This window comes from Microtus oregoni, unplaced genomic scaffold (assembly GCF_018167655.1).
Source record: "Microtus oregoni isolate MIOR12 unplaced genomic scaffold, Mior012 000043F_ref0000047, whole genome shotgun sequence".
NCBI lineage: Eukaryota > Metazoa > Chordata > Mammalia > Rodentia > Cricetidae > Microtus > Microtus oregoni.
Genome location: NW_024543210.1, coordinates 31567 through 55899, shown reverse-complemented (window position 1 = coordinate 55899; position 24333 = coordinate 31567). Strand labels below are relative to the sequence as shown.

Genomic DNA, 24333 nt, shown 5'->3' with positions numbered 1-24333 from the left:
GGGAGGGGCTATGGGAAGCCAGCTATTTGGGCCAACTCCAGAAACTACATGTGGGTCCCCTACCCAGTCTGTCTCTGGCCATCTGCTGGCTTGCAACCCTAAGGCCAGTATGCCCAGAGGGTGCCACCTACTTCCATTCTGCTGTTCTTGGAAATGAAACTGCTGAGGGTTCATGGTGCGGGGACAATTGCAGTATTGTATCAGGGTCTGCTGGGTGGAGGTGTGACAGCTGTTGTGGGACACTTCAGTTTGCAGCCTGCAGTGAGCATTTGGCCTACCACTCCAGATGTTTTATGCCTTTCCTGGTCTCTAGCAGGTCAGAGGCAAAGCCAGCCGGCCGCCGGGGCCGGAGCACATCCCTGAAGGAACGGCAGCCAGCTCGACCACAGAATGAGCGGGCCAACAGCCTGGACAATGAGCGCTGTCCAGACACGAGGAGCCAGCTGCAGGTTAGGGTGGGAGCTGAGGAAGGATGCTCCAAGTGACAGGCAGAATAGAGAAGCCTAGGGGCCCTGAGAACTGGCAAACCTGGAAGGTTTACTATGTTTACTATGAAATTCCATGCAGATAGGAAGACAGTCATAAGTCTTCTTGTCAGGAAGCCTGTTTACCCTGGGGCTGGTTTTAGCCATCTTATTGATCTCTCTGAATCAGAGCACCCAAAGTGTTGCCACTCCAGACTAAGGAACCCCCATGTTAGGTATTTCCTTACTTGCTTCCAGTGTTTATGCCTGCTTTAGGGTATGGAATATTGAGGCCCAGGGCTGGAAGTTGAAAGACCTGGGTACTGCATCTCCTTGTGTAGACACCTCACTGTCTCTAGATTCCCAGGAAAACTGTGTATGACCAACTGAACCACATCCTCATCTCTGATGACCAACTCCCTGAGAATATTATTCTTGTCAACACCTCTGACTGGCAGGGACAGGTAAGGGGTATAGCTGTGTGCCCTGTCTGCTGTGAATTCAAGGCTTCATATGACCTTGAAGAACAGCAGTCATGCTGGGGGAGTAGGGATGCTGATGATCAGCTGTTCCTATGGACCCTTTGGGACCTGTGGTGAGGGATGGATAGGGACTACCAGGTGCTACGCCAAGGTCATTGTCAGCCTGTCCCTTTTAGTTCCTCTCGGATGTCCTACAGAAGCATACCCTCCCTGTGGTATGCACATGCTCTGCTGCTGACGTGCAAGCTGCCTTCAGCACCATTGTCTCTCGGATACAGCGATAGTGAGTCTGCCATCCTTCCTTACCCAACCCTGCCTGCTTCTTAGAGACGGGATATTTGATCCTGAGAATCATGATGGTTCCAGATGTGCTGCCCATAAACTCCCCACAGCTCTATTCTGATCCCCAGTGGGTATCTTGAAGCTCATTTGGCCTTCTCTGGTAGACGGCTTCCCTTTACAGTGACCCCAGCAGAGGTCTGGAGCAGTTTCCTGGCCCAGGCAGATCCAGGCAGACATTCAGCTTCCCATCTCACTTTTGGTGGGGCATCCTGGGTTTGATAGTTCCTGCGCTTTAGGGGCAATAGCTCCCTAGAGCTCAGCAGGGTGATCCTGGGCCAGAGACAGTGAGGCATCTGTCCCTCTCCCCCCCACCCTCTTGGGATCGCAGCTGCAACTGCAATTCTCAGCCACCAACCCCTGTGAAGATCGCTGTGGCGGGAGCACAGCATTACCTCAGTGCCATCCTGCGGCTCTTCGTGGAGCAGCTGTCTCATAAGACGCCTGACTGGCTTGGCTACATGCGCTTCCTCATCATCCCACTGGGTGAGGGACCTTGGACTACTGGCCGCCTGTGACTAAACCTGAAAGACCTCAGAGACAGGGACACAGCCTGGTTAGGGTAGAGGTACCAATATGACATACTTCTATTGTTTAAAAATTCACAGTTGGGGCTGGAGATATGGCTCAGCGGTTAAGAGCACTGATTGTTCTTCCAGAGGACCCGGGTTCAATTCCCAGCACCCACATGGCAGCTCACAACTGCCTGAAAATGCAATTCCACAAGATGTGACACCTTCACACCAATGCACATAAAATAAAGTTAAATAAATCATTAAAAGTTTAAAAAAATAAAATAAAAATTCACAGTTATTCTCACCATATTGAAAAGTCGTGTGTGCCAGACATAGTATTATGCCTGCTACCCTAGTACTTGGAAGCTAAGAATCACAAGTTCAGATCAGCCTGGAACCAGGTTATATAGTAAGACCTAAGTCTACTGTCACTTTCTGTTCTTCTCTTTGACAAATGTCCTAGTCGTGTAGAATGTATTACCTGGCAAACTAGTGGTCTACCACAGACCACTCCATCAGCTTTGGTTTCTGTCACCAGAAATACAAAACAGTCTTTATAGGTTATGACCCTGCGCACTTGAATTCCAGTAGCCATTTGGAGTTCTATAAAACACATTTGTTCACCAGTAGTGAAATTTAAAAGCAGCACCTCACCTGGGGCGCTTGTCTTGGCTGACTTTTGTCCATCTCATTTGCCTTCCCTGGTAGAGCAACAGTCAGTGGGGACTTTGTCATAACTCCCTTGGCAGGCTTACAGCAGAGGGCTCAGGACAGCTGGGTTGTCTGGAGTTGAGCAACTCCATGTGGTGATGGATTTTCTGGGGCTCCCAGGCTCCCATCCTGTGGCCAGGTACCTGGGCTCTGTGGACTACCGCTACAACAACTTCTTCCAGGATCTGGCCTGGAGAGACCTATTCAACAAGCTGGAAGCCCAGAGCAGTGGTGAGGCCTGGGCACTGTGTTGGGGGGGGGGGGGCTGCCCCATGCATCTATGGTCCTTGCTTTGGAGAAAAGGCCCCTTCTCCTGGGGACTTCCCATCATAGAGACCCTATTTCTCAGGGTCCGCTGTGGGACAGGAGGGGGTGTTATAGGGCTTCCCTCACCCAGCCTGAGTTTTTAGCCTTGCCATGTGGCATGACATTGGGAAGGGGCAGTCAGGAACTCCAGAACCAGCCTCAGGATTTGAGAAGAAACCATGATGACCCTACCTGGGACCATTGTGGGTAGGCACTTAGCCAGAGGCAGCTAGCAGAAAGCAGAGATAGAGAAGAGCCAGAGTATAGTGCCTGGGACACAGCCCAGACCCCAGCAGATCCCACCTATTCACCATGCTGACTCTTTGCCGCCTCTGCCTTGTGCAGTGCAGGACACACCAGACATCGTGTCACGCATCACCCAGTACATCTCGGGAGCCAACTGTGCTCACCAGCTCCCCATCGCCGAGGCTATGCTGACCTACAAGCAGAAGAGGTAACATGGTGGACCAGGGCTGGGGCCTTGGAGCAGGTATATGGCCCCTCTGCTTCTTATAGGCTATGGGATAGACTCAAGGGGCCAGGATAAAACAAAACCTGAGTGTGCTTGCTTAGCATGAACCTACAGTAAATTCGTATCTGGTCAGAATGCCGGGTTGGATTTTCAGAGCCTTTACTTTTGTGCTTGTTAATATCCTCAATGATGTACTAGAAGGCACTTGTTCTTATAGTCCTCATATCTGGTCATGTTCTGGCCACATGGCTCCTTCCCCACAGGTCCCCTGACCCTACTTTGGGCAGCGCTCAGGAGTTGTGTGTGAAGGACTGGACAGAGTGGGTCTTGGCCTGGATCTAGATCCTTCCTCCCAAGAAGCTGAGGGGCCCTGGGCAGGGCCTCCTCAACACTGGATCTTAGGGAACTGAACACACTTTTCTTGGCTCAGACCTCTGAACAATCTGCTTGTCTTAGTTGGGTTTTTTTTTTTTGTTTTTTGTTTTGTTTTGTTTTTTTCTGTGAAAAGACACTGTGACCATGGCAACTCTTATAAAAGAAAACATTTAATTGGGTGGCTTATAGTTCAGAGGTTCAGTCCATTATCATCATGGTAGGACATGGCATGTACAGGCCGACATATGGCTGGAGGAGTAGCTGATCCAGAGGCCATAGGAAGTGGTCTGAGGCATTGGGTATGGCTTGAGCATGTATGAGACCTATAAGCCCGCCTCTACATTGACACATTTCTTCCAATAAGGCCACACCTCCTAATAATGACACTTTGTTTGGCTGCCATTTTCTTTCAAACTACCACACTACCCTTCTAGAAGAGTTAAGTGCACAGAACCTAAGGAAACCTCTTTGGTGTCTAACGTGAGCCCAGCACCCTGCTCAGGAGGGGTAGACCCTGCAGCCAATGACAACAAATCTCTTTAAATTGCATGTGCCACACAATACGTTCCCCAAACTCAAAGACTGCCTGGTAGCAGGGCCAGATCCTTTAGGAACCCTCATCCCCTCTCAGCTGCTGCTCCAGATCCAGGTGGGTGAAGATTTAGCCAGACCACCAGGAGCCATTCTGCTCCTGCCTCAGTGTGTGGAGGACATGTTGCTGCTCCAGGGAGTCCTAATGTGTGTTTTCTCTCTTGGTGGCCTTCCCAAAAAGGAAAAAACACTTTCACTTTGACTTTACCCTGAGGTACATCTCTCTGGCCTATACCCTTATCTGTCTCTAGGCTGGTCTTTAGGGCTTGTTTAGCAGGATCATTGCCCAAGTGCCTCTCCTCTGATGCCCAGGCAGCATTCCTGTTCCTTGAGGAGCAGGAATGAACCCCTTTCTTGGGAGAACTGCACATGGGTTCCTTAGCCCACAGAACCAACCTCAAGGAGTTTGTGCTTCTGAAGCCTCTTGTTAAACCCAGCGTGGTGCTGGCATCTGGACTCCCCATGCTGGCTTTGCTCCTCACACTTAACAGTAGCAGTAATCTGACCACACACAGCCTCAGAAGGGTGTGGCACTACCAGTGTTGGTCCTAAATTTAAGAGTGTGGAGGTAGGAGGTCAAGGAGCTGGCATAGTATGGCAGGTGCCTTAGCCACTTTCTGTACTATAAAATCAGCTCCCAGGGATGCCAGAGCCACAGAAAGGGTTTTTCTAGTTTCTTTGGGGAGGTAGCCAGGCTTTTGAGGACCCTAAGTAGGGACAAAGTGCTTTTCTTCCCTAAGAAGGTTTCACCCTCTGAAAACTTGACTACTCTCAGGTACCCTCAGAGCTACCCTTTTCGTTGCTGAGAGGGTCCTACCCTCTGTCTGCCACACTTGCCTCAAGGTATTTGTCCTGGGAAAAGTGCCCAGGACAGAGTCATGGGTCCAGGGTCCTCATTGCTGGTAGTGCTACCCTTTATCCAAACCAGCAGAACACAGAGGAGGGTCCTTGAATACCAGTTTGCCCTGCTAAACAAGCTCACCCCCCAAGTTAGAGAAAGACCAGCCTTCATCCTCTCTCCTGCCTTGAGGCTTGGCCTGTGCCACCGGCTGTGACAGGAGGAGCCTGCAGCATGCTCTCCTGTGCTGTACTTATATCTAGTAAAAATTCAGGCTTGAGGAGACGCTCTCTATCCCCCAGACTTTCCTCTGCCTATAATACAGTAGTGACACCGGCAATAGGTAGGCACGGGTACCAGCCAGGAACCAATGGAGACCCATGTTGCTTGGCCTTCCATGTTGAACTCTGGCAGGGTATACCTGCTCTTGCCTGCCTCTTACCCGAAGCTGGGATGGAGCCTGTCCTCTGATGGCAGCTGAGTCCTCAGGTCATACTGGGACGACACATGCTCCAAGGCCCCTGTTCTGGTGCATATGGATGGAATGGTCCTTGGGCCTACACTCTGTCTTTGGCATCATGGTGGTCTTGGGAACAGATCAAGGGCATGGTTCTTAGACTGCCAACCACTTGACTTCCTGTGTACCTGTGCTGCAGGCCTGGCTGCCTCTGCATCCAGGCTCTTGGTTAGCCAGCTAGTGTCACTGCTGTTGCACCCATGCTGGTGCTGTCTGCATGGCCCAGGATGCAATATGGCACTGGTGTCATAATTGCTGTACCTATGCTGGTTCTGTCTGCATGGTCCCAGATACAGCTTGGCTTTGAGTTCTGGTAGCTTCTCCATGTTGCAGTGTCTCTTGTGTCTTGTCACACATGGGCTTGTCAGCCCTGCTCTGTTCCCAAATATCTTAGAGTAGACCACAGATAAGAGGCTGCTCTGCCATGGTCCTAGAGGGCCCACAGAGCATGGGTAGCCCAGTGGGTCACAGACCTCCACACTGGGAACTATTATGCTTGTCTGATTTTTAGAGCTTTTGGGGACTGAGGTGTTATATGAAGTGGACAGAAAAGAGTATGACAGATTGGGGTTAGGAGTCAAGTCATTTGGAATAAACAAGGGAGACGAGATTTCTCTTGTCAAAACTGCCCTCCTTTGATGATATAAGTCACAAAACAATCCCGCACCAGTTCAGAATTATGAATAATAAAAAGGTTATTTATTTAAGGGGAAAACTTACAGATCACTGTCCTAGACACCACCCAAGTTCTGTTTCCCACGAAGATATGTCACGAAAACTGTGTTAGGCAGTAGGCAGTACCTGCTGCAGTGCAACACCTGAGGGACACCCTGAAGCCTAGACATAGGGAGAAGCCCGTCCATCTTAGGCTTCTCCATACTTGGCCTGATGACATGGACATCTCTGAAACAGATGCACTGACATCCAATACCAGTGTGAGGAATCAAGGTAGAGTTGAGAGAACCATGCAGAAGTAACTTCAGTTGCTAAAATGCTCTTCAGATCAGGGAATCACTGTGGGAAGGCAGGCAGGAAGGGCATGAAAGAAATAGGACTAGCCCTGCTGTCAGGCCTTCCAAAAAATGCAGGACACAGTCTGACTGCTAGTGGAACAATATGCTCTAAGCTGAGCCTCCTCAGAGATTCACCGCATGGCTAGCCCTAGTGGGCAGTGCATGGAAGGAGGACAGCATTCTTCATGTCAGCTCCTGACCTCAAACCCTTGGTATCTTAATGGCGCATGGGCCATGACTTCCAGGACAAGCTACTGTTTTGCCAAATGCTATGCAGACAGTATCTCATTCAGTCAGCTACTCAGACTTGTCCCAACCCTGCTCAAGCCTCAGGCTACACTTAGATGTTACTATTAGAACCTAGTTCTCCACTTCAGCACCTTAGCCAAAGCTGTAGCCTCTAGAGATGACTGACTTCACCTACACTCAGGAGGAAACCTCCATGTACTGGTTTTGGGAAGGGCAACCCAGTCACTGGAGAAGGCCCAGTTCTGGATTCCATGGGGCATGCACATGGCAGGGAATTGGCTTGGTAGGCCTGGAAACAGGCAGATGGACAGGACTGAGCAGGCACCTGTTATAAAAACAATTTCCCTCAAGGGTCACTAGCTCTAGTGTTCTCTCCCCGGTCGCAGGACTACACACCAACTTCCTTGCAGGAGTGCAGGAATCCTCTGCTTACCATTATATTGACATATGGGGAAAAAAAATCCAAGTATTAGCCAAGTCATCCAGGGGCCTTTCTGTAGTGACAAAGAGTACCTGTGGGCAGGCGATAAGGCTGAGGGCCATGGTGGGTAGGGATTAGGGATGAGTCGGCTGGGCCCCTGGGCTGAAGGACAGCTGAGATTGGGGTATTCCAGCAGGGAGTCTAACTGTCTGTTTTTGCTCCCAGCCCTGATGAAGAATCCTCTCAGAGGTTCATTCCCTTTGTTGGGGTGAGTATCACCAGCTTCATTCACTGGAAACCTGAGCCTGCCAAGGCTCCTGTCAAAATAGAGTGCTTTTATATTACCTTATACACAGAACCTTCCTTACCGTGTGAGCCAGCGAGGGCTGCTTAATTCCTTGCCATATAACCCCCTGCTTCCTTCCTGCATTTTTTGGTCTGGGAGCTTTTGGTTCCCATAGTGGATACATGGGAGTATATGTCCCTTTTCTGGGAGAGATGTATCAGGCTGTCAGCTCAACACAGACAAGGAGGCTCAGCCCTGTCTGCAAGATAAGGATGAGCCTCCTGGCATAGGCTAGACATAACCGAATGTGGAGTTTTAGACTCACCCCAGTTCTGTTTTCACAGCCTTTTTTCATCTCTAGCGAGGTTGTCCTGCTATGAGACCTCTAGAGCAACATAAAACTTGATTCCAGGCAGCCACAGCTATCTCCATAGCATTCTATTCAGGGCACTTTCTGTAGTGACAGAAGTGCCTATGGGTACCTGACATGGCCAAGACTGAATTTGATATTGTAATTCACTTTGAATTGATACAGCATCATATGGCTACTGGCCACTGTACTGGGACGTTCAAGCCTGAAGCACTCTCCCCTTGCCCCATATAGTACTGTGAAGCAGCTCCTGCTTCTGCATCTGTATTTCTCCTGCCAGCACCTGACTCTGATGGATGTCTGGACTGGCCAGTCACTTGCACATGGGATTTGCCACTGCCCAGAGCTGGGCCATGCTCCATAGATGGGAGGATGCTGGGACCTGTTTCCTGTTCTGGGCAGCAGCAGGGACTTAGAAACCTCTTAGATAAGCCCCAAGCCGGTGCCTAAGCAGAGCTGTGAGACTACTCAACCTCCCCACTTGCCTCTAGCCAGCTTCTATTACTTCCCAGGTTGTGAAGGTTGGAATTGTGGAACCATCTTCAGCCACATCAGGTAATTTCATTCCTCTCTGAGAACTGCTCAGATAGCCCTCTGAATTGGAGGTCCCTCTGGACTTACGGACCAGCACGTTTCTACTGATTTTCCTATCACAAAGCCTCAGAACAAGACAAACGAGGCAGTTCTTCTAGCCAATAGAGATAATACTCTGCCCTCCACACAAGCTACTCTGCCTACTCTACTTGTCCCTAGAGCTGCCTCTCTAGCCTTAGTCCAGGCTCCAGCTAGCTGTGGGGCCAGACCAGAAGGCGGTCTGACCACTAACCTGTGACTCCTCCCTAAAGGAGACTCGGATGATGCAGCCCCCTCAGGCTCCAGTGTGCTCTCTTCTACCCCGCCGTCTGTGTCTACATCTCCTGCGGCCAAGGAGGCCTCACCTACTCCACCCTCCTCCCCTTCAGTAAGCGGAGGCCTGTCTTCCCCAAGGTAAACAACATGGCTCTCTATCGTGACATCCACCCTTCGTGTTACCGTCTTGTCAGCAATATGGGCGGACTTGGTGAAGGAGTGGTGGAGATCCTGTGAGGGATCCTTTGGGCTGGGTCCAGTTTGCTGTAGAGCAACTGTAGGAGCAGTGTAGGAGGTAATTGATGTTTTCAGTGAGTACTCCTAAGGATGGGAGTCACTGAGCCTGAAAGTCCCTTAGCACAGGGTGGGCTGTTAAAAGAGGAACTGAGGGAGGAAATGCAGGTGACAGCTCCTTAGGCCCCATACACGTAAACTGAGTCCTACCAAGCCATCTGAGTCTTGAGCAGAACTCAAGACAACCAAGTTGAAACTGGGGAGTTTTGGGGTCCATGGTGAGCATGGCCTTAAGGTTCACTGAGGTTGCTGGCTCTTTGTCAGAGCTCGTCTAGCCACCTGATGTCACCAGCCACTCCACCTCTGATGAACCTATTATCTAGGCCCCAGGAGAGTGGCAATTTTGCCAGGGCCACAGGCACTAACACTATTATCCCGAAAGACAAGTGGGCAGTCAGCTCTGCAGAGCTTCTCATAGTTCCCCGGCACTGGCCAGCAAGTTAGTAGGTAAGACGCTAGCCACACCTCCTTGCCTACAGTGGCACAGTGACATCATGAATGTGAGTACTTCCCTCTGCCTTCCACAGCCAGGTCACCGGCGCTGAGCTCATGGGGCTGCAGGTGGACTACTGGACAGCAGCACAGCCTGCGGACAGGAAGAGAGATGCCGAGAAGAAGGACCTCCCCACCACCAAAAATACGCTCAAGTGCACTTTCCGGTCCCTCCAGGTCAGCAGGTTGCCCAGCAGTGGCGAGGCTGCAGCCACACCCACCATGTCCATGACCGTGGTCACCAAGGAGAAGAACAAGAAGGGTGAGGTGGGAATGTACTGAGCAGGGACAATGGGAGAGGGGTCTCTGTGGTAACTATTGGTGATGGGGAGGGATATCATTCCCAACCCTTAGCAAGTTCCTGGTAAATTCATTGTCATGAGCACACACCTCACTTCAGAAGGGGTTGGCAGTCAGACATGCTTTGACAGCTGTGGCCCCTGAGTTGTGGCTATCCTGAGCTGTGAGGATACTGAGGTTCTGGGTAGCTTCTGGCTTCAGGTGGAGTATCAGACAGGAGGGTGCTATGTGTGGCCACAGCAAGAAACTGAATCCCAGGTGAGCAGGGGCCAGCCAAGTCCCCATGGCTACTGTTCTCCCATCCTGCCTGCTGCTGGGGCTCTGACCAGCTTGGCCCTGAAGGAGCAGTGAATCAACAGCAGGGCTCTTTTCTTCCCAGTGATGTTTTTGCCCAAGAAAACTAAGGACAAAGATGTGGAATCTAAAAGCCAGTGCATCGAAGGCATCAGTCGGCTGATCTGCACAGCTAAGCACCAACAGAACATGCTTCGGGGTGAGCATGGGGCCCGGGGACTCCACAGGGTGCTGGGGGAACCCAGATCCTTTTAGGTTCTTCCTGTATAATGTGAATGCAGAGCAAAACAGATGGGTGGCTTCTCAAACCCAGCACAGGAACTGGTTGTTCTATGAAAGGCATGCTTACAGATTCACACTTGGAACACATTTTGATAAGGAACTTGCATACATCTAACAGCCTTTCAAGTTCAAATAATGTTTCAACCTTTTCTGTGTTTTTATTGATGAAGATATGGTAGAGGGTTGTTAGAGAGTGAACCTAGGGTCTCATACATACTAGGCAGATAATTCTACCATTGAACCATATTCCCGGCCCTTCCTTTCTTCATTTTTAAAGATTAGTTTGTGTATCAGTGTCTTCCAGAGGCTATTCTGTAAGCAGTGCACTCAGAGTGAGGACTCTTGGGCCTCAGTGAGTTTTGGGTCCTTGAGTCTTCCTCAGGCTCTCTGGAAATGCAGCTGTTTTAAGTAAGACCCTATGAGGTGGAGGTGGCATACATGAGTCATGCCTGGCTGAAATATGGCTTAGACTGTCCTTGCCACTAGTCCCCTGGGAAGTGAACCCACTATGGTAGTGAGTCCTGGGAGGGCAGGTGGTAGAAAGGGCCTGGTAAGCATGGATTACCCTACCCCTGGTAGCAGCCCACCATCCCAGGTGGTTGCCTCGCCAGGCAGGCAGATGGTGAGGTGTCCTCTCCCACAGTCCTCATCGATGGCGTGGAATGCAGCGATGTCAAGTTCTTCCAGCTGGCTGCCCAGTGGTCTTCCCACGTGAAGCACTTCCCCATCTGCATCTTTGGACACTCCAAGGCCACCTTCTAGCCCCACCCACGGAAGGGCTGGCACAGGATGATACAGGGGCCCGTGCTCTGCTCTGTGTCAGCCATTGATGGAGGGACAGCTGTGTTTCTGTTAACATGTGGTTACTACAGAGACAGACTCTTATAAACACAAAGAAACAGTCTTAAGTATGAATGTGCTCATAGCCCAGAAATTAAGGGGAAGCTAACAAGCTCCCTGTGGGCCACCGAGTAACTTTGCTCTGCTTATTAACCAGAATATGTGGGCAGTGGAAAGGCTGGTAAGAAGAGAGGTGAGCTCTGGTCTTGTGAAACCCCAGAACTACACGCGAGAAGTGTTCTTGCCTTTGTGTCCTGTCTGTTCCTGAAGTCAGGATTCTGCTTTCCTGGGGAGCAGGGAGCAGGGTACAGTCTGGCCAAAAGCTGAGGGTAAAGAGCATATTTGGTCTCCTAGCATGGGATGGTGGCCCCTGGCACTCCATGCGTGGTTCCCAAAAAACTCCAGCCTTATGGCGGAGGTTTTATAGTAGCGGATCTTTCTGATGCTCTCATACATTTGACGATGTAGCTGCCAAGCAGATGTTTTTTTTGTGAAGTCCCCTTGGGTGGAGAGCCAGCAGGAGCTACATACCTACCCCTGCCCCTCTGGCTGCAGTTCCAGAGGCACTGCTAGGCTTCTGCAGATTCTGCTGCTCAGATAGGTGGTCCTTGCAAATTTCCCATTGTCTATCTTGGAATAAGAGACACTGCTGGGGTCTGAGACCTGGCTACCATGCCCTTACACCTCTATTCTGCCTGCTGGACAGGAACATCTAGGACTGGTTATGTGGGGTCTGAGTTGAAAATCAAGGTTGTGAACTGGAAACAGGCAACTGGAGGTGTGTGTGTGTATGTGTGTGTGTGTGTGTGTATGTATGTGTGTGTGTGCGTGTGTACACATGCGCACGCTCACAGTGAGGCCAGTGAAGGCTCCAGCAGGCTGGTCTAACTACAAAGGCTATCCAAGGATCTATCCCATCCATGCTCCTCAAAGCCACATGGATCCATTCTTGGTGGCATCTCTAGCCTCCACCACTTTCCTGCTCAGCAGAAGAGGGATGTGCTGGCCTGCAGCAAGGATCATCCTGACTGTACATGCCCCACTAGATTCATGAAGGGGTTCACAGCCTCAGTCCTAATTTTCTCCCTGAAGTGTCAGATGGAAGAGTGCCTGCCCCCTTGGAAACTGGCACTCCCAGGCACCCTGGTGGTGTCTTAGCCTTGAGAACTTCTAAGAGAATGCTCAGAAAATTACCAAGAATAGGGCAGGCTGAGTTTGAGGACTCCTCACCTTTCCTGGGATGAAAAGTGGCTCATTTTCTATTCACTTACTTCCCCGCCTCACCTTGCTGAAAAGAGTCTATTTGTCCAGGGCAAGGCCCTGGACTGCTGCTGGGTTCAGGGCTCAGTGACAGTGGAACCCCTGGTGAAGAGTGCTCTGGAAAGATCTGTTACAGAGTCAGGCCACTGTGATCCTTAAAGCTTAAGAGCAGAGCCTGGCTGACCGACCCCTGGAGTTTCCTCCCAAAGTCAGCCTTGCTACAAAAGATTAGGCCTAGAGGCCTTGGGGCCAGGGTTTCAAGCTCATGCCTGAGGGCAGCCCCTTTCTGGAGAACTCTTTCTCTTTCCATGCATTCTTGATTGGTTCCAGAGGTCTGACTTATACAAGTCCAAGTCAGTAAAGCCTGAGTACCCTGCACCCACCACTATAGCAGTAATCCCCTGAGCCTCAGTTTCCCCTTTGGTTAAAGAGACATGTCCATTTTCCTTGCCTACCTCGTGGAGCTGTAATGAGGATTCATAGAGAAGTACTTTTGTCCCATTGAAGGATGACTAAACACCAAAGCCCCCTGACAGGTGTCAGGTGAGAACAGCAGTGTGTGTGTGTGTGTGTGTGTGTGTGTGTGTGTGTGTGTGTGTGTGTGTATCCCACAGGCCTTAGCCCTGAGGCCCTAGAGCCTCCCAGTCTTAGGTCACTGTCTGTCAGCACTGGTTTCTCTTAGGCCTGGCCACACAGCCTGTGTGGATGGGAAGGTCTCATTCCTGTCAGTTGGGGACGCTGCCTCTACCTTCAAGTTAGTCCGTGCCACTACCCTCTGAGTATGCAGCTGGGTATCACTGTATGGTACCAGAGCTGGGAAAGGAGGGGCTGGCCCTCGGTTCCTGTGCAATGGCTTGTCCTAGCCTTACCCTGAAGGCCTCACTTCTGCCTCTAGCCTCCATCTCAAATGAATTCCTTATAAAAATGTCCCAGCACTTCTTCCCTGAGCCAGGGTACTGGACCCTCACTTGCTCTCCAAACCCCCACGCCTCCGGAGACTGCTGTGTCCTGGAGAGGGGCCAGCAGAGGCTGATGGCCTTGCGTGAAGATGACTCCGTCCACTTTTGAAGACGGTCCAGCGCGTTGTGACTGATTTCTAGGGTGTGTGTATGTGTTGCTAGTTTGTTGTTTTTAATGGAAAGGATTCATGTAAATAGCTTTTTGGGAGCAGATGCTGATCTGTCCCATGCGACTATGTGGGCGATTTCAAGGTGCTGAAGCGACACTAATAAACTGACGGCGCTCAGGCCGCCCACTGGTGTGATTTCTTTCAATGTATTGGGGCCACGCGACTGGAGCGCGCTGGGGCGCAAGCAACGAGGGGCGGAAACGACAACGGAGGGCGGGGTCTGTAGGACGGAAGTCCGTTCCTCTTCCTTAGGTTTTTGTAGTCAAGTAGGTTCCAGAGTCGGCTTCTCATTAGTCTGAGGTTACTGCCGCTCTACTAGGCTGCCCCATTTATCTGGACCCAATTGAGACCTCGCAGCCCGTGACCCTCCACTCCCAATGCAGATCCTTCTGAGCCCTACCCCACCGGCTGATTCGTTGTCAACTGGATCCCATTAAGCCTTCCTCATTTGTCCGGGATCCTCCGGACCTTTCCCTTCCTGGTGCCCACTTAGCCCACTCAGGAACCCCCTGGACAAGCTCTGCTTCTGCGTGGGAGTGGGTGACCCAATTATCCACATCTTACTCCTGTCCCTCAACTGAATTCCACGGTTCAGGCCCGCGGAGAGGGAGAGAAACCGAGTTCAGGCTCTGCCCTGTATGGTCAGGTCGTCAAAGTGACAGAAGGGAGGCGGGCTGAGGGCAGGATTGAAAGCCTGTCAGGACAGCAGGCAATCACTCCCTACCAGTGAGAGCAGAAAAGAAAAGCATGTACTTCTACTGAGCTACTGATGTCCCTGGGGGAACTGCTGGTGTGGAAGGCAATGGCCGCAGGAGCTGAGAAACTCACGTGAGGGGCTCCGCTATTTGGCAAGAGTAGTCACTGCCTACAAGGTGGCCCTAGGAGAGCTTGTGGCAGCCAGAACCCTAGAAGTGCGCACTGCAGCCAGCTGTTGGTAGAGATGGACGGTAGGCAGCAGCGCCCCCAAAGGAAGACGCTACAGTGGCAGCTTGCTCAAGAGCAAGGGCACCAGTCCCCTCCACACGGGCCTTCAGCAACTTCCAGCCAGCCAGATACCAAGAGCAATCCTCAAGAGGACCTGCAGACCCAAGACTGGGTAAGCAGTAGGAGGCTCTTCCAAAAACCCAGACTTTTAGATGAACTGATTGGGAAGGGCCAGGAAGACCTCTGGGACAAGAGGGGAGGACTGAATGGGACTGACAGAAACATGCAGTTTCTATTTCCAGGGCTGTCTTTCTCCAACCACTCTGACTAGGCTTGGGGGTAGACTTGAAACCCTTTAGCTTCCTCTGAGGTCAGGAAGAGGGTGCCACACGTAGCCATCTCAACCCTCCCCAGTGTCCCTCAACCCTGGACAAGGGAGTATCACTAAGTGGGAGGGAGAATGAGGTCCCCACAGCAAGGAAGCGTCCTCTGGATAGACATTGGTTATCACTGAAATGGACATGGCAGCTGTATTTGTGACAGCCTCAAGCAGTATGCAAACCCTGATCAACCGTCCTCAGATAGCAAGCACTGAATTGTGGGTAGGAGAAATAGGCCCAACTGTGCAGACCCCTAGGACACTCCCTGAGCAGAGGGTGTCATACTATCTGTGGGTATAGTTTCTACTGAGAAAGAATTCAAAGCCAGACCACATCAGGCAAGACTGGCCAAGCTCAAGCTAGCAGTGCGTGGGTCGTATAGCCAGCCACGGAGCCAGGCACTGAAGTGTGTCTGTCTACTTGTCTAAGTGCTGAGATAAAAGGTCAGTCAGATAAGGAACGCAGGCTCCCAAGCTTGGTGTCATGGTTCACACACTGAGGAGGATCACAAGTGGAAGGCCTGGTTGAGCTACATAGCAAAACACTTTCAAAAAACGAGCAACAACGAAAAAGAGGGGTCCCAAAGTCAGGCATGACTACTTTTGACTTCCTCAGCATGTCCTCCAGGACCCAGTGCTTTGAGGCCCCTGCAAGGTGACAGGTGCTCAGACCTGACCTTTACGGTGCTAACCAGTAGACCCCTCAGCTTTCATGAGGCCGGCGTCTCCACAGGGCATGCTAGATTGTGATGCCACTGAAGTGTCTCTTGGGTGAGATTTGCTCAGGAAGAGGGCCAGCTGCAGGGATTCTGTATGGTAAGGTAATGGGGAAGAACAGAATCCTGTGGCTGATGGGACCCCAGGATCCAGGTTGGGGACAGTGAGTCCCTTCAATGTCTGCTGCACCTTGGCTCCTTTTGGGACCAGCTCCAATTTGAAGTTCCTCTGCCTCTTCCTTCCGCAGTTCTCAGGCCCTGCTAGTGACCTTGAAGGATGCCCAGGCTGCCTTCCCTAACCCTGTCCCACGTCAGGTTCTCTCCCTTGGTATAGATTATGCTCTCCCTGGTTCTTCCCTCGCTGGCTGTGTCTCACGTTACCTCCCACAGAACTCCTGACCTGGCTAACAAAAGTCCTTTGTTCCTCGCTTCTCTGCAAGTTGTCTTCAGCCACAATGCCACACATGATACCTCATAGAACTCAGGCACCTTTGGCCTGAGGCAAGGGTTGGAGAAAGCCTTCCTGGCAGAGGGGTCCTCAGTCATCCAGCCACAGCGCAGTACTTTCTGAGGATCTGCCCAGTGTGCTCTGAACACTAGGGAGGAGCCGGCAGGAGGACACCTCCTTACCTCACCCCACTCTGAAACTGAGTGGCCAGCTAAGGAGCAGCAGACATGCAAAGTCAGCCTCCTGCCAAGACCCAGTGTTTGTCCTAGTTAGTGAAAAAGAGTCTTCTGGAATCTCTCTTGAGTTCAAGGCCAGGCTACTCTACACGGAGACTTCAGGCCAGTCAAAACAAAGCAAAATAATAATAATAATCCCTACATTTCTCTTGTCTTGCAGCTAAGTGCATATGAAAAAATTAATAATAGCTGGGCTAGCTTCAACCTAGGAGATTCATAAGACTTTGCCATAGTCAAGAGGAAAAGGTAGCTTAAATAGCCAACTAGGAAGAAAACAATCACTATTGGCAACAATATATTGTCTGTCTGGAAAATCTACATACACCAGCTTAAAAAATAAAAGGTGAAGGTTGGTTATATGACTATTATAATTTCCTTGTTTCAATACACTAAACCAGGAAATATCATGAAAATTTGCCATTCACTGTAGCAACAGAAATTACAAGGTCCTTCAGATTATCTTTTTCAAGGAATACTGAAAAGTTTTGCCAGATAATACCAAGATCTCCTGTGGAACCAGATCCTATTACTGTGTGGACAGAGATGATTTTCGTTTGTTTGGTTGGTTTTGGTTTTTCAAGACAATGCTTCACAGTGTTGTATAGCCCTGACTGTCCTGGAACTCACTCTGTAGACCAGGCTGGCCTTGAACTCACAGAGATCCACCTGTGATTAAAGGGATTAAAGACATGGGTTACCACTGCTGACTCACATAAAATGTTTTAAACCTGCCAGTCTGTCCCAAAATAATTAAGTGGTATTCCTATGGAGAGAGTCATTGGTTTGGGGTTTTTGAAACAAGGTCTCATGTAGCCCAGGCTGGTTTTGAACTTGCTATTTAAGCCGATGATAACCTTGAACTCTTGATCCTCCTGCCTCTACCTCAGGAGTGCAGGAATTATAACTGTGTACCACCATGCCTGTAGGGTAGGTGCTTTGCTTAGGGGACTCTGACTTGGTCCAGGAGGTACGGTCAAGGGTTCAGTCAACCACAGTCCTCTGAAAACAAAATGGAAACTGTACAGTGGCTCCCATCCACAGAAGTCAGTGGTATACAGTAAAGAGGGGTTGTTGGGAGCCTGTAGGCCCTTGCCACAGGATGAGATCTCCACAGGGTAGCTGAGTTGCCTCAGGAAGGCAGCCCAGCACTGGCTTCCCCCAGTGAGAGGGTGGAAAGGGAACAGGGTAGAAGCTACTCAGTGAGACTCCATCTCAAAAAACAAAACAAAAAAAGCTGGGCTGTGGTGACACACGCCTTGAATCTCAGCACTCCAGAGGCAGAGGCAGGTGGATCTTTGAGTTCGAGGCCAGCCTGGTCTACAAGAGCTAGTTCCAGGACAGGCTCCAAAGCTACAGAGAAGCCCTGTCTCAAAAAACCAAAAAAAAAAAAAAAAAAAAAAAAAAGCAAATGTAGGCAATCTATTGCTGATATGCCCATTAACATAAAGTTTGAAAGGCAAAGGTATTTCAAAGCTTTACATTGAAAAGAAGCTGTGCAGCACTTGAAAAGAACAAGGCTTTATTGGGCCTAAACCCTAACACAAAAAGATGATGTGGATCAGGAGTTGGATAGACGTACCGCCACCAGGACAAATGCTGAGAACTTGACCTCTGAGTAACTCTAGGGGCTTACTTTCTGCTTACCATGGAATTTCAAAGCAGAAGTAAGTTTTATTTATTTATTTATTTATTTATTTATTAAAGATTTCTGTCTCTTCCCCGCCACCGCCTCCCATTTCCCTCCCCCTCCCCCATCAACTCCCCCTCCCTCATCAGCCCAAAGAGCAATCAGGGTTCCCTGCCCTGTGGGAAGTCCAAGGACCACCCACCTCCATCCAGGTCTAGTAAGGTGAGCATCCAAATTGCCTAGGCTCCCACAAAGCCAGTATGTGCAGTAGGATCAAAACCCAGTGCCATTGTTCTTGAGTTCTCAGTACAAGAAGTAAGTTTTTCAACAAGCGGTATTGGAGTGGTAGAATACAGCCCTGCCTTTGAGCACACATGGCAGACACACTGAACTTAAACTGAAAACTGCTTTGGAAGAATCTGTATTTAGAATCCCAAATGAGAAATGCTTTTCTCAATTCAAACATCATGAAGGAAAAACCCAGCAGATTTAGAAAGTATTGTGTAAGCAGAGGTGGGAATTGTTCTATGACAGCCGGGAAGAAATGTTTATAATATTTACATCACTGAAACTGAGGAGCCAACATAGCGGCCCCTACCTGTAATCCCAGCACTTGGATGGATGCTGAGGCAGGATTGTGAGTTCAGGACCAGCCTAGGCTACGTGCCAAAAATTCTATCCACAAAACAACAGCAATGAGAAAACTATCTTAAAAGTTGCATGGTACGGGTCTGGAGAGACAGCTTGGTAGTTAAGAGCACTTGCTGCTGTTGCAGTAGACCTGGGTTTAGTTCCCAGCAACCACATGTACCCTTTATAACTCCAGTTCCAAGAGTTTTGATATCCTCTCTGGCATCCACCAGCACAGACATACAGGCAAGCAGACACTCTTTTCTTTTTTTGTTTTTTAGATTTATTTGTTTATTATGTATACAACATTCTGCCTCCATGTATGCCCGCATGCCAGAAGAGGGCACCAGATCTCATTACAGATGGTTGTGAGCCACCATGTGGTTGCTGGGACTTGAACTCAGGACCTATGGAAGAGCAGCCAGTGCTCTTAACCACTGAACTATCTCTCCATCCCCCCCTCTTTTATTTTTACAAGGAGTAGTGGCCTGAAGATGTAGCCACTGGTAGAACGTTTGCCTGGTACACACAAGGTCCTGTGTTTGATCCCACGCACCACACATCAAACATGGATATAAAAAAAAAGTGAGTGAAGTCTGGCTTTCAGTTCCCAGACAAACAAAACTCACCTAAGTGAACACTGAGCGTGAGTACATTGGTAGACGTGATGTCAGTGGCTGTGCCTGGGACCAGTGAACACATACAGAAAGTGGTTTTTCCAAGAACCTGTTTGTGAATATTATCCACTATTTTCTTCTTTTAACTTCATTTACTTGTCTTTCCTAATGTCATTTTTAATCATTTTTTATTTTTATCTTATGTGTTTGGATGTTTTGACTGCATGTATATCTGTGCATCTCATGTATGTCTGGTGCCCTCCAGCTCAGAGGAGGGCATGGGTCCCCTGGAATTGTAGTTAGTTACAGACAGTGTTCACATGTACACATGAAATTAATACTGCTCCCCCCACTCCTGCACTCCAGAGACTGCTGCTGTTTTGTCATATAATTTGGGCCTGGTGCTCTACCTCCCTCCTGTTCTCTTTCCCCATATTCCTGAAGAGGTATATTACACTGGTTTTGCTTACGTGTGCCTATTTTTGTGCTCATGTTTGCGTATGTATGCATTTGTCTGTGGGTGCCTATTGAAGTTTTTGGGCTTTAAAGACTCAGAGGTGATTTGAGGTCAGCCTGGTCTACAAGAGCTAGTTCCAGGACAGGCTCCAAAGCTACAGAGAAACCCTGTCTTGAAAAACAAAAAAACCAACCAAACAAAAAGCAACCAAAACCTCAAAGGTATGGAAATGACTTTGCACACTTGCATAGCACTTTGGTTAGGTAAAAATTCTAGGAGAGAATTTTTTTCCAGGCCTTTGCGGCTCTCTCCCTGCCAGCTTCCAGTGCTACTGTGTAACACCATAGATCATGTAGATGTCTGATTCTCTGTACTTGCTCTGGTTTTCCTGTGCATTGCTAGGCATCTCTATATAGCACCACCCCTGTGGCATTTTTATTTTTGAAAGTTTTTTTAAGATTTATGTATTTTATATGTATTAATTTATATGTATTATATTTTATATTTATTAATTATTTATTATTTGTATATATTATATTTTGTATGTATGAATTTTTACCTGCATAAAACCAGAAGAAAGCTTTGGATGTCCGGGAACTGGAATTAAGAGACAGGTGTGAGTTGCTGTGTGGGTGCTGGGAACTGAACCCAAGTGCTCTTAACCACTGAGCCATCTTTCCAAAAAACTGAAGATCTTTTTCTTCTTGCCAGTGTTCTGAAATGTCAGCATAATGTATTCTGCTAAGGCTGTTTGCTCTGTCTCTGGGGACAGAATGTGTGCACTCTGTGCTTTCAATCCTCTATCAGTTAGTACTGTGGCGGCGAAGCTGTGTGATGAGTCTCTCCAAAGGAACCCTGAACCCATGTTTTCTCATTTCTTGGTCAGACGTGGGTTGATTGTCCAGTGTGTGCCTCTCACTCTCTAAGGTCTTCTGATCCTGCCTTTCCTGAGGTTGCCGCATCAATACGTTGAGCCTAGCACGTGGCCTCATGTCTATGTGTCACGTGAGGAGCACATCCATCCTCAGCCAGTATCTCCAGCAGAACCGGAGCTACTGTGCCGGCATAGTGCTACAAGAGGGGAGCAGCCCCCACAAAGTGGCTTAAGAACAGAAACAGCTGGAGACCAGCTTCCCACTGAATATCCGTCTCACCAAGTCTTACTCTCCATACCCAGGATCATTCTTGTCCTCTGGATGGCCACCTCCATGTGCTTCTGCTCTTGTTTCATTTGTTGCCTGTACCCTACATCCAGAGGCCACAGTGATAGTGGAGACCTGGGATCTCTCTTCTCTCTCAGCTAGCTAGTAGCTCTGTCCTGCTCTTCACCTTGGGCTTGTGATACTGGCGACTTTGCATGTGCAGGTGTTCAGATAGCCTTTGTTAGCAGCTGACTTTGCTGTGGCATGATCAGGTAGGCATCTGGCTTTCAGTGACTACAGGCCCCTGCTTTTCAACAGAAGGAACTTGTATGGAGTAGGCTAGGGAAAACAGAGTAAAGTAGGCTGCAGGATGGGATGAGGGCCTGTGGACTTCCACCCCTTTTTTTTTCTGATTTAAACAACAGGAATGTATTGTCGTACACTTCCAAATACAGAGGTCTCTAAAGAGGCGGAATCAGAAACGTTGATGTTATCCTTCTTGGACTGCCGTCAGTTGGGGCTTCCGTAACAAACCACAGTAGCTTAGGCAGTATGGAGTGCTGCTTCTCAATTCTAGGGGTTGGCAGGTTCAGACCAAGTCCAAGTCTCTCACAGATTCAGGTCTGGAGAGGGCCTACTGCTTGGTTCACAGAAGTTGCCTTTCCCTCTGTTTGAATGCATGGGGTGTGAGTGAGCTCTGTGGATCTCTTTCCTGTTTGTCCAGCACCTTGAAGGGGAAACCTTGGCCTATGGATTTGGTGGGACACACATCTGGAAGCCTGGCTTCTGAGGGTTGCGGGAGGACCTTCAGGGGGACCCTTCTTGGCTTATTGTCTCCTGTGTTTCTCTGTACCTTCTCCCAGTACATGCCTTGGAGTCAAATGTTCACTTTTTTCCCTCATTTTTTGTCATCAAAGCTAGTGTGTGTGTGTGTGTGTGTGTGTGTGTGTGTGTGTGTGTGTTGGTGCGGATTCTAGAGATGGATCCAAGGACATGAACATCACCTTTGGTCATGCACATGCTAATGGTGCGTTCTATCATGGAGCCCATCTAGCCTCTTACTGAATATACCCTTGTTGTGAGACAGATTTCCAGGTCTCTTCCACTGTCAGTATCTCCTGTTCCACCCCCAGTCCCCAGAGGCTCTGCTCTACTTTCTGTCTCAGTGAGTTTGAATTTGACTATTCCTAGACCAGCAGGGTCGTAGAAGCTATGGAACGTGTGCTTTGGTGGCTGCTGTTTCACAGTCACCCACACAACAGCATGTGTCAAATTTTTTTAATTTATTTATTATGTATACAATATCACATCTGCCTGCAGGCCAGAAGAGGGCACGAGATCTCATTACAGATGGTTGTGAGCCACCATGTAGTTGCTGGGAACTGAACTCAGGACCTTTGGAAGAGCAGGCAGTGCTCTTAACCACTGAGCCATCTCTCCAGGCCCTGAGTGTCAACTTTTTTAATTGAAACATTTTTAATTTTTTAATTTTTAAAAATTTATGCCAGGCGGTGGTGCATGCCTTTAATCCCAGCACTCAGAAGGCAGAGGTAAGTAAATCTCTGTGAATTTAAGGCCAGCCTGGTCTACAGAGTGAGTTTCAGAACAGCAAGGGCTGTTTCACAGAGAAACCCTGTCTTGATAAACCGAAAAAAAAAAAAAGTGTGAATTTATGTGCACCATATGCATGCAGGTGGCCACAGAAGCCGAACGGTGTGCGATCTCTTTGAATTGGCATTACAGGCAGTTGTGAGATGCCTGAGGTGAGTGCTAGAACTGAACCCAGGTCCTCTGCAAGAGCAGAACACACTTTTAACTGCTGAGCTAGGTATCTAGCCCCAAGTGCCTGCCCTCCCTCCCTTCCTTCCTTTCTGTTGAGTCAGTAATGTTCCATTGTCTGGGTAGAGCCACCCTCCATGGCACTCGAATTGCGTCCGTGTTTTGACTGAGCGAATGAAGCTGCTGTGGACGTGGGTGTTCACACACCTTTCCAAGTCCTGCTTTTAAATTCTTCCGGGTCGGTCCCTAGAAATGGAACCACTGGATTGTTATGCATTAATTCTTTCAAGGTTTCTTGAGTAAGGAGGTCCTTCACTTGGTGTCTCATCCTGCTCCTTTTCCATCCAGAAGGTAGCTAGGTGTGCCCCTAAGTGGGCAGTCTGGAGGGACTTCCACAGACCACCCACCACGGCAGGGGCATCCTGTGGCTGTTATATGAGGGCTTTACCTACAGCCTGTGCCAGCTTTCTCGCAAGTCACCCCTTCCAATCTCCTGTGTGGTGTGACTGATGACCCTCATACCTGTTTTTAAAACTTTGTTCATGTGTGTTCAGAGTGTTAGTTTTCCTCCGAAATCTCTTTATAGACTTTGTTATTTTTGTCAGTTTGTAACCGAACCCAGCCTTTAAGATCACTTTCTAGGGCTCTTAGGGAGGAAGGATGCCTAGGGTTGATCTTTGAGAGCTGATTTTTTTGGGGGGCACCAACAGGTTAGCTAGCTTTGTAATGCCTCTGGCCCAACCGCACCCTCCACTTTGAAGTACTTTGCCAGAACCACTGTAATGTCTGCATAGTCCAGGGACAGATGTAACAGTACCCATGAACACCTGAGGGGGCCCATGAAGTGCTCAGGTAAGCCAGTGTGGGCTGTAAGAGCGTACTGCCTTCCCCACTAGCAGCTCTCCCTGAAGCACAGTGAGGGGGTCAGGCCAGCCTGGGTTTTAGAGTAAGACAATAGGAGCTGGAGACCTAGCTCAGACGTGAGAAACTGAGTTTGGAGGTGACCGTGCGCTCTGTCCCCACAGGTGTGTGAGCCTCCAGCGCGCAGGCGCCCAGGTAGTCGCTGGAATATCAGCATCGACGAGCGCAGACGTCTGGCCATGCTACATGCGCAGGACAGAGCAAACACGGCCAAGGCCCCATCTAGAGACATACTGGGCCTGCACCTCCCGGTTCGGCCGACTGTACCCTCCCCATTGACTGGGTCTGCCCCAACCTCGCCCAACCAGGTCCCTGAAACCATGGTTGGTCACCCGCAGGATATTGAGCAGATGGTGGCCAAGCTGGTGTCTGAGGGTGTGGACAGGGATGTACTCCTCCCTCATCCGCAACATTCCACCATGTACCACAACACCTTCCAGAGCTTCTTGGCCCGGGTCACTCCCCTCTGGCAGAGCGAGAATTTCGAGCCCCAGACCTCAAGGTCACCACCCTCCTAAGAAGGATCCCTGCTTAGCCCAGTGTCCGTTGTCCAGTGCCTTTCTTTGTCACCACATGACTTCCATATCCCTTGTGCCCTCTGTGGGAGTGACCCACCCACAAAGGGCAAACAGGTCTCAAACTCTGAGACAAAGGTCTCAGAACTCAGGAGAGCTGCCCCTCCTGGGAACCTGGTTGGAAACTAACTACAGGAGAGCCATGGAAGGGAGAGTCGAACAGAGTAAGTTTCCGAAAGAGCCCCTGCTCTGT

At 49.6% G+C, this 24333-nt stretch overlaps 2 protein-coding genes across 7 annotated transcripts in view; both read left to right on the top strand.

Moving 5' to 3' along the window:
* Pacs2 (phosphofurin acidic cluster sorting protein 2) overlaps positions 1-13811 on the top strand; it is a 64218-nt gene extending 50407 nt beyond the window's left edge. For 2 of the 6 annotated variants that reach the window (XM_041633189.1, XM_041633187.1), the window contains exons 13-25: positions 314-449; positions 824-928; positions 1123-1229; positions 1617-1771; positions 2632-2742; positions 3163-3271; positions 4437-4469; positions 7519-7561; positions 8462-8504; positions 8795-8936; positions 9620-9846; positions 10264-10377; positions 11104-13811. In XM_041633189.1, coding sequence (XP_041489123.1) covers positions 314-449; positions 824-928; positions 1123-1229; positions 1617-1771; positions 2632-2742; positions 3163-3271; positions 4437-4469; positions 7519-7561; positions 8462-8504; positions 8795-8936; positions 9620-9846; positions 10264-10377; positions 11104-11222 — 1444 coding nt within the window. In that variant the 3' untranslated portion in view covers positions 11223-13811. The remainder of the gene's footprint in view (positions 1-313; positions 450-823; positions 929-1122; positions 1230-1616; positions 1772-2631; positions 2743-3162; positions 3272-4436; positions 4470-7518; positions 7562-8461; positions 8505-8794; positions 8937-9619; positions 9847-10263; positions 10378-11103) is intronic. The other 4 variants (XM_041633192.1, XM_041633191.1, XM_041633188.1 and 1 more) reach the window with 3 other exon arrangements.
* Positions 13812-14629: 818 nt separating this feature from the next.
* Tex22 (testis expressed 22) lies at positions 14630-24083 on the top strand. The gene is made up of 2 exons (XM_041633075.1): positions 14630-14785; positions 23670-24083. The coding sequence occupies exons 1-2, from the start codon at positions 14630-14632 to the stop codon at positions 24081-24083; spliced, it is 570 nt and encodes a 189-aa protein (XP_041489009.1).
* Positions 24084-24333: the final 250 nt, after the last annotated feature.

What these genes read in the sequence shown, in the direction of transcription:
- Tex22 (XM_041633075.1), top strand. Translation starts at nt 14,630, where the DNA reads ATGGACGGTAGGCAGCAGCGCCCCCAAAGGAAGACGCTACAGTGGCAG. An exon ending in ACCTGCAGACCCAAGACTGG is followed by an intron (nt 14,786 to 23,669) that starts GTAAGCAGTAGG and finishes CTGTCCCCACAG; the next exon opens with GTGTGTGAGCCTCCAGCGCG.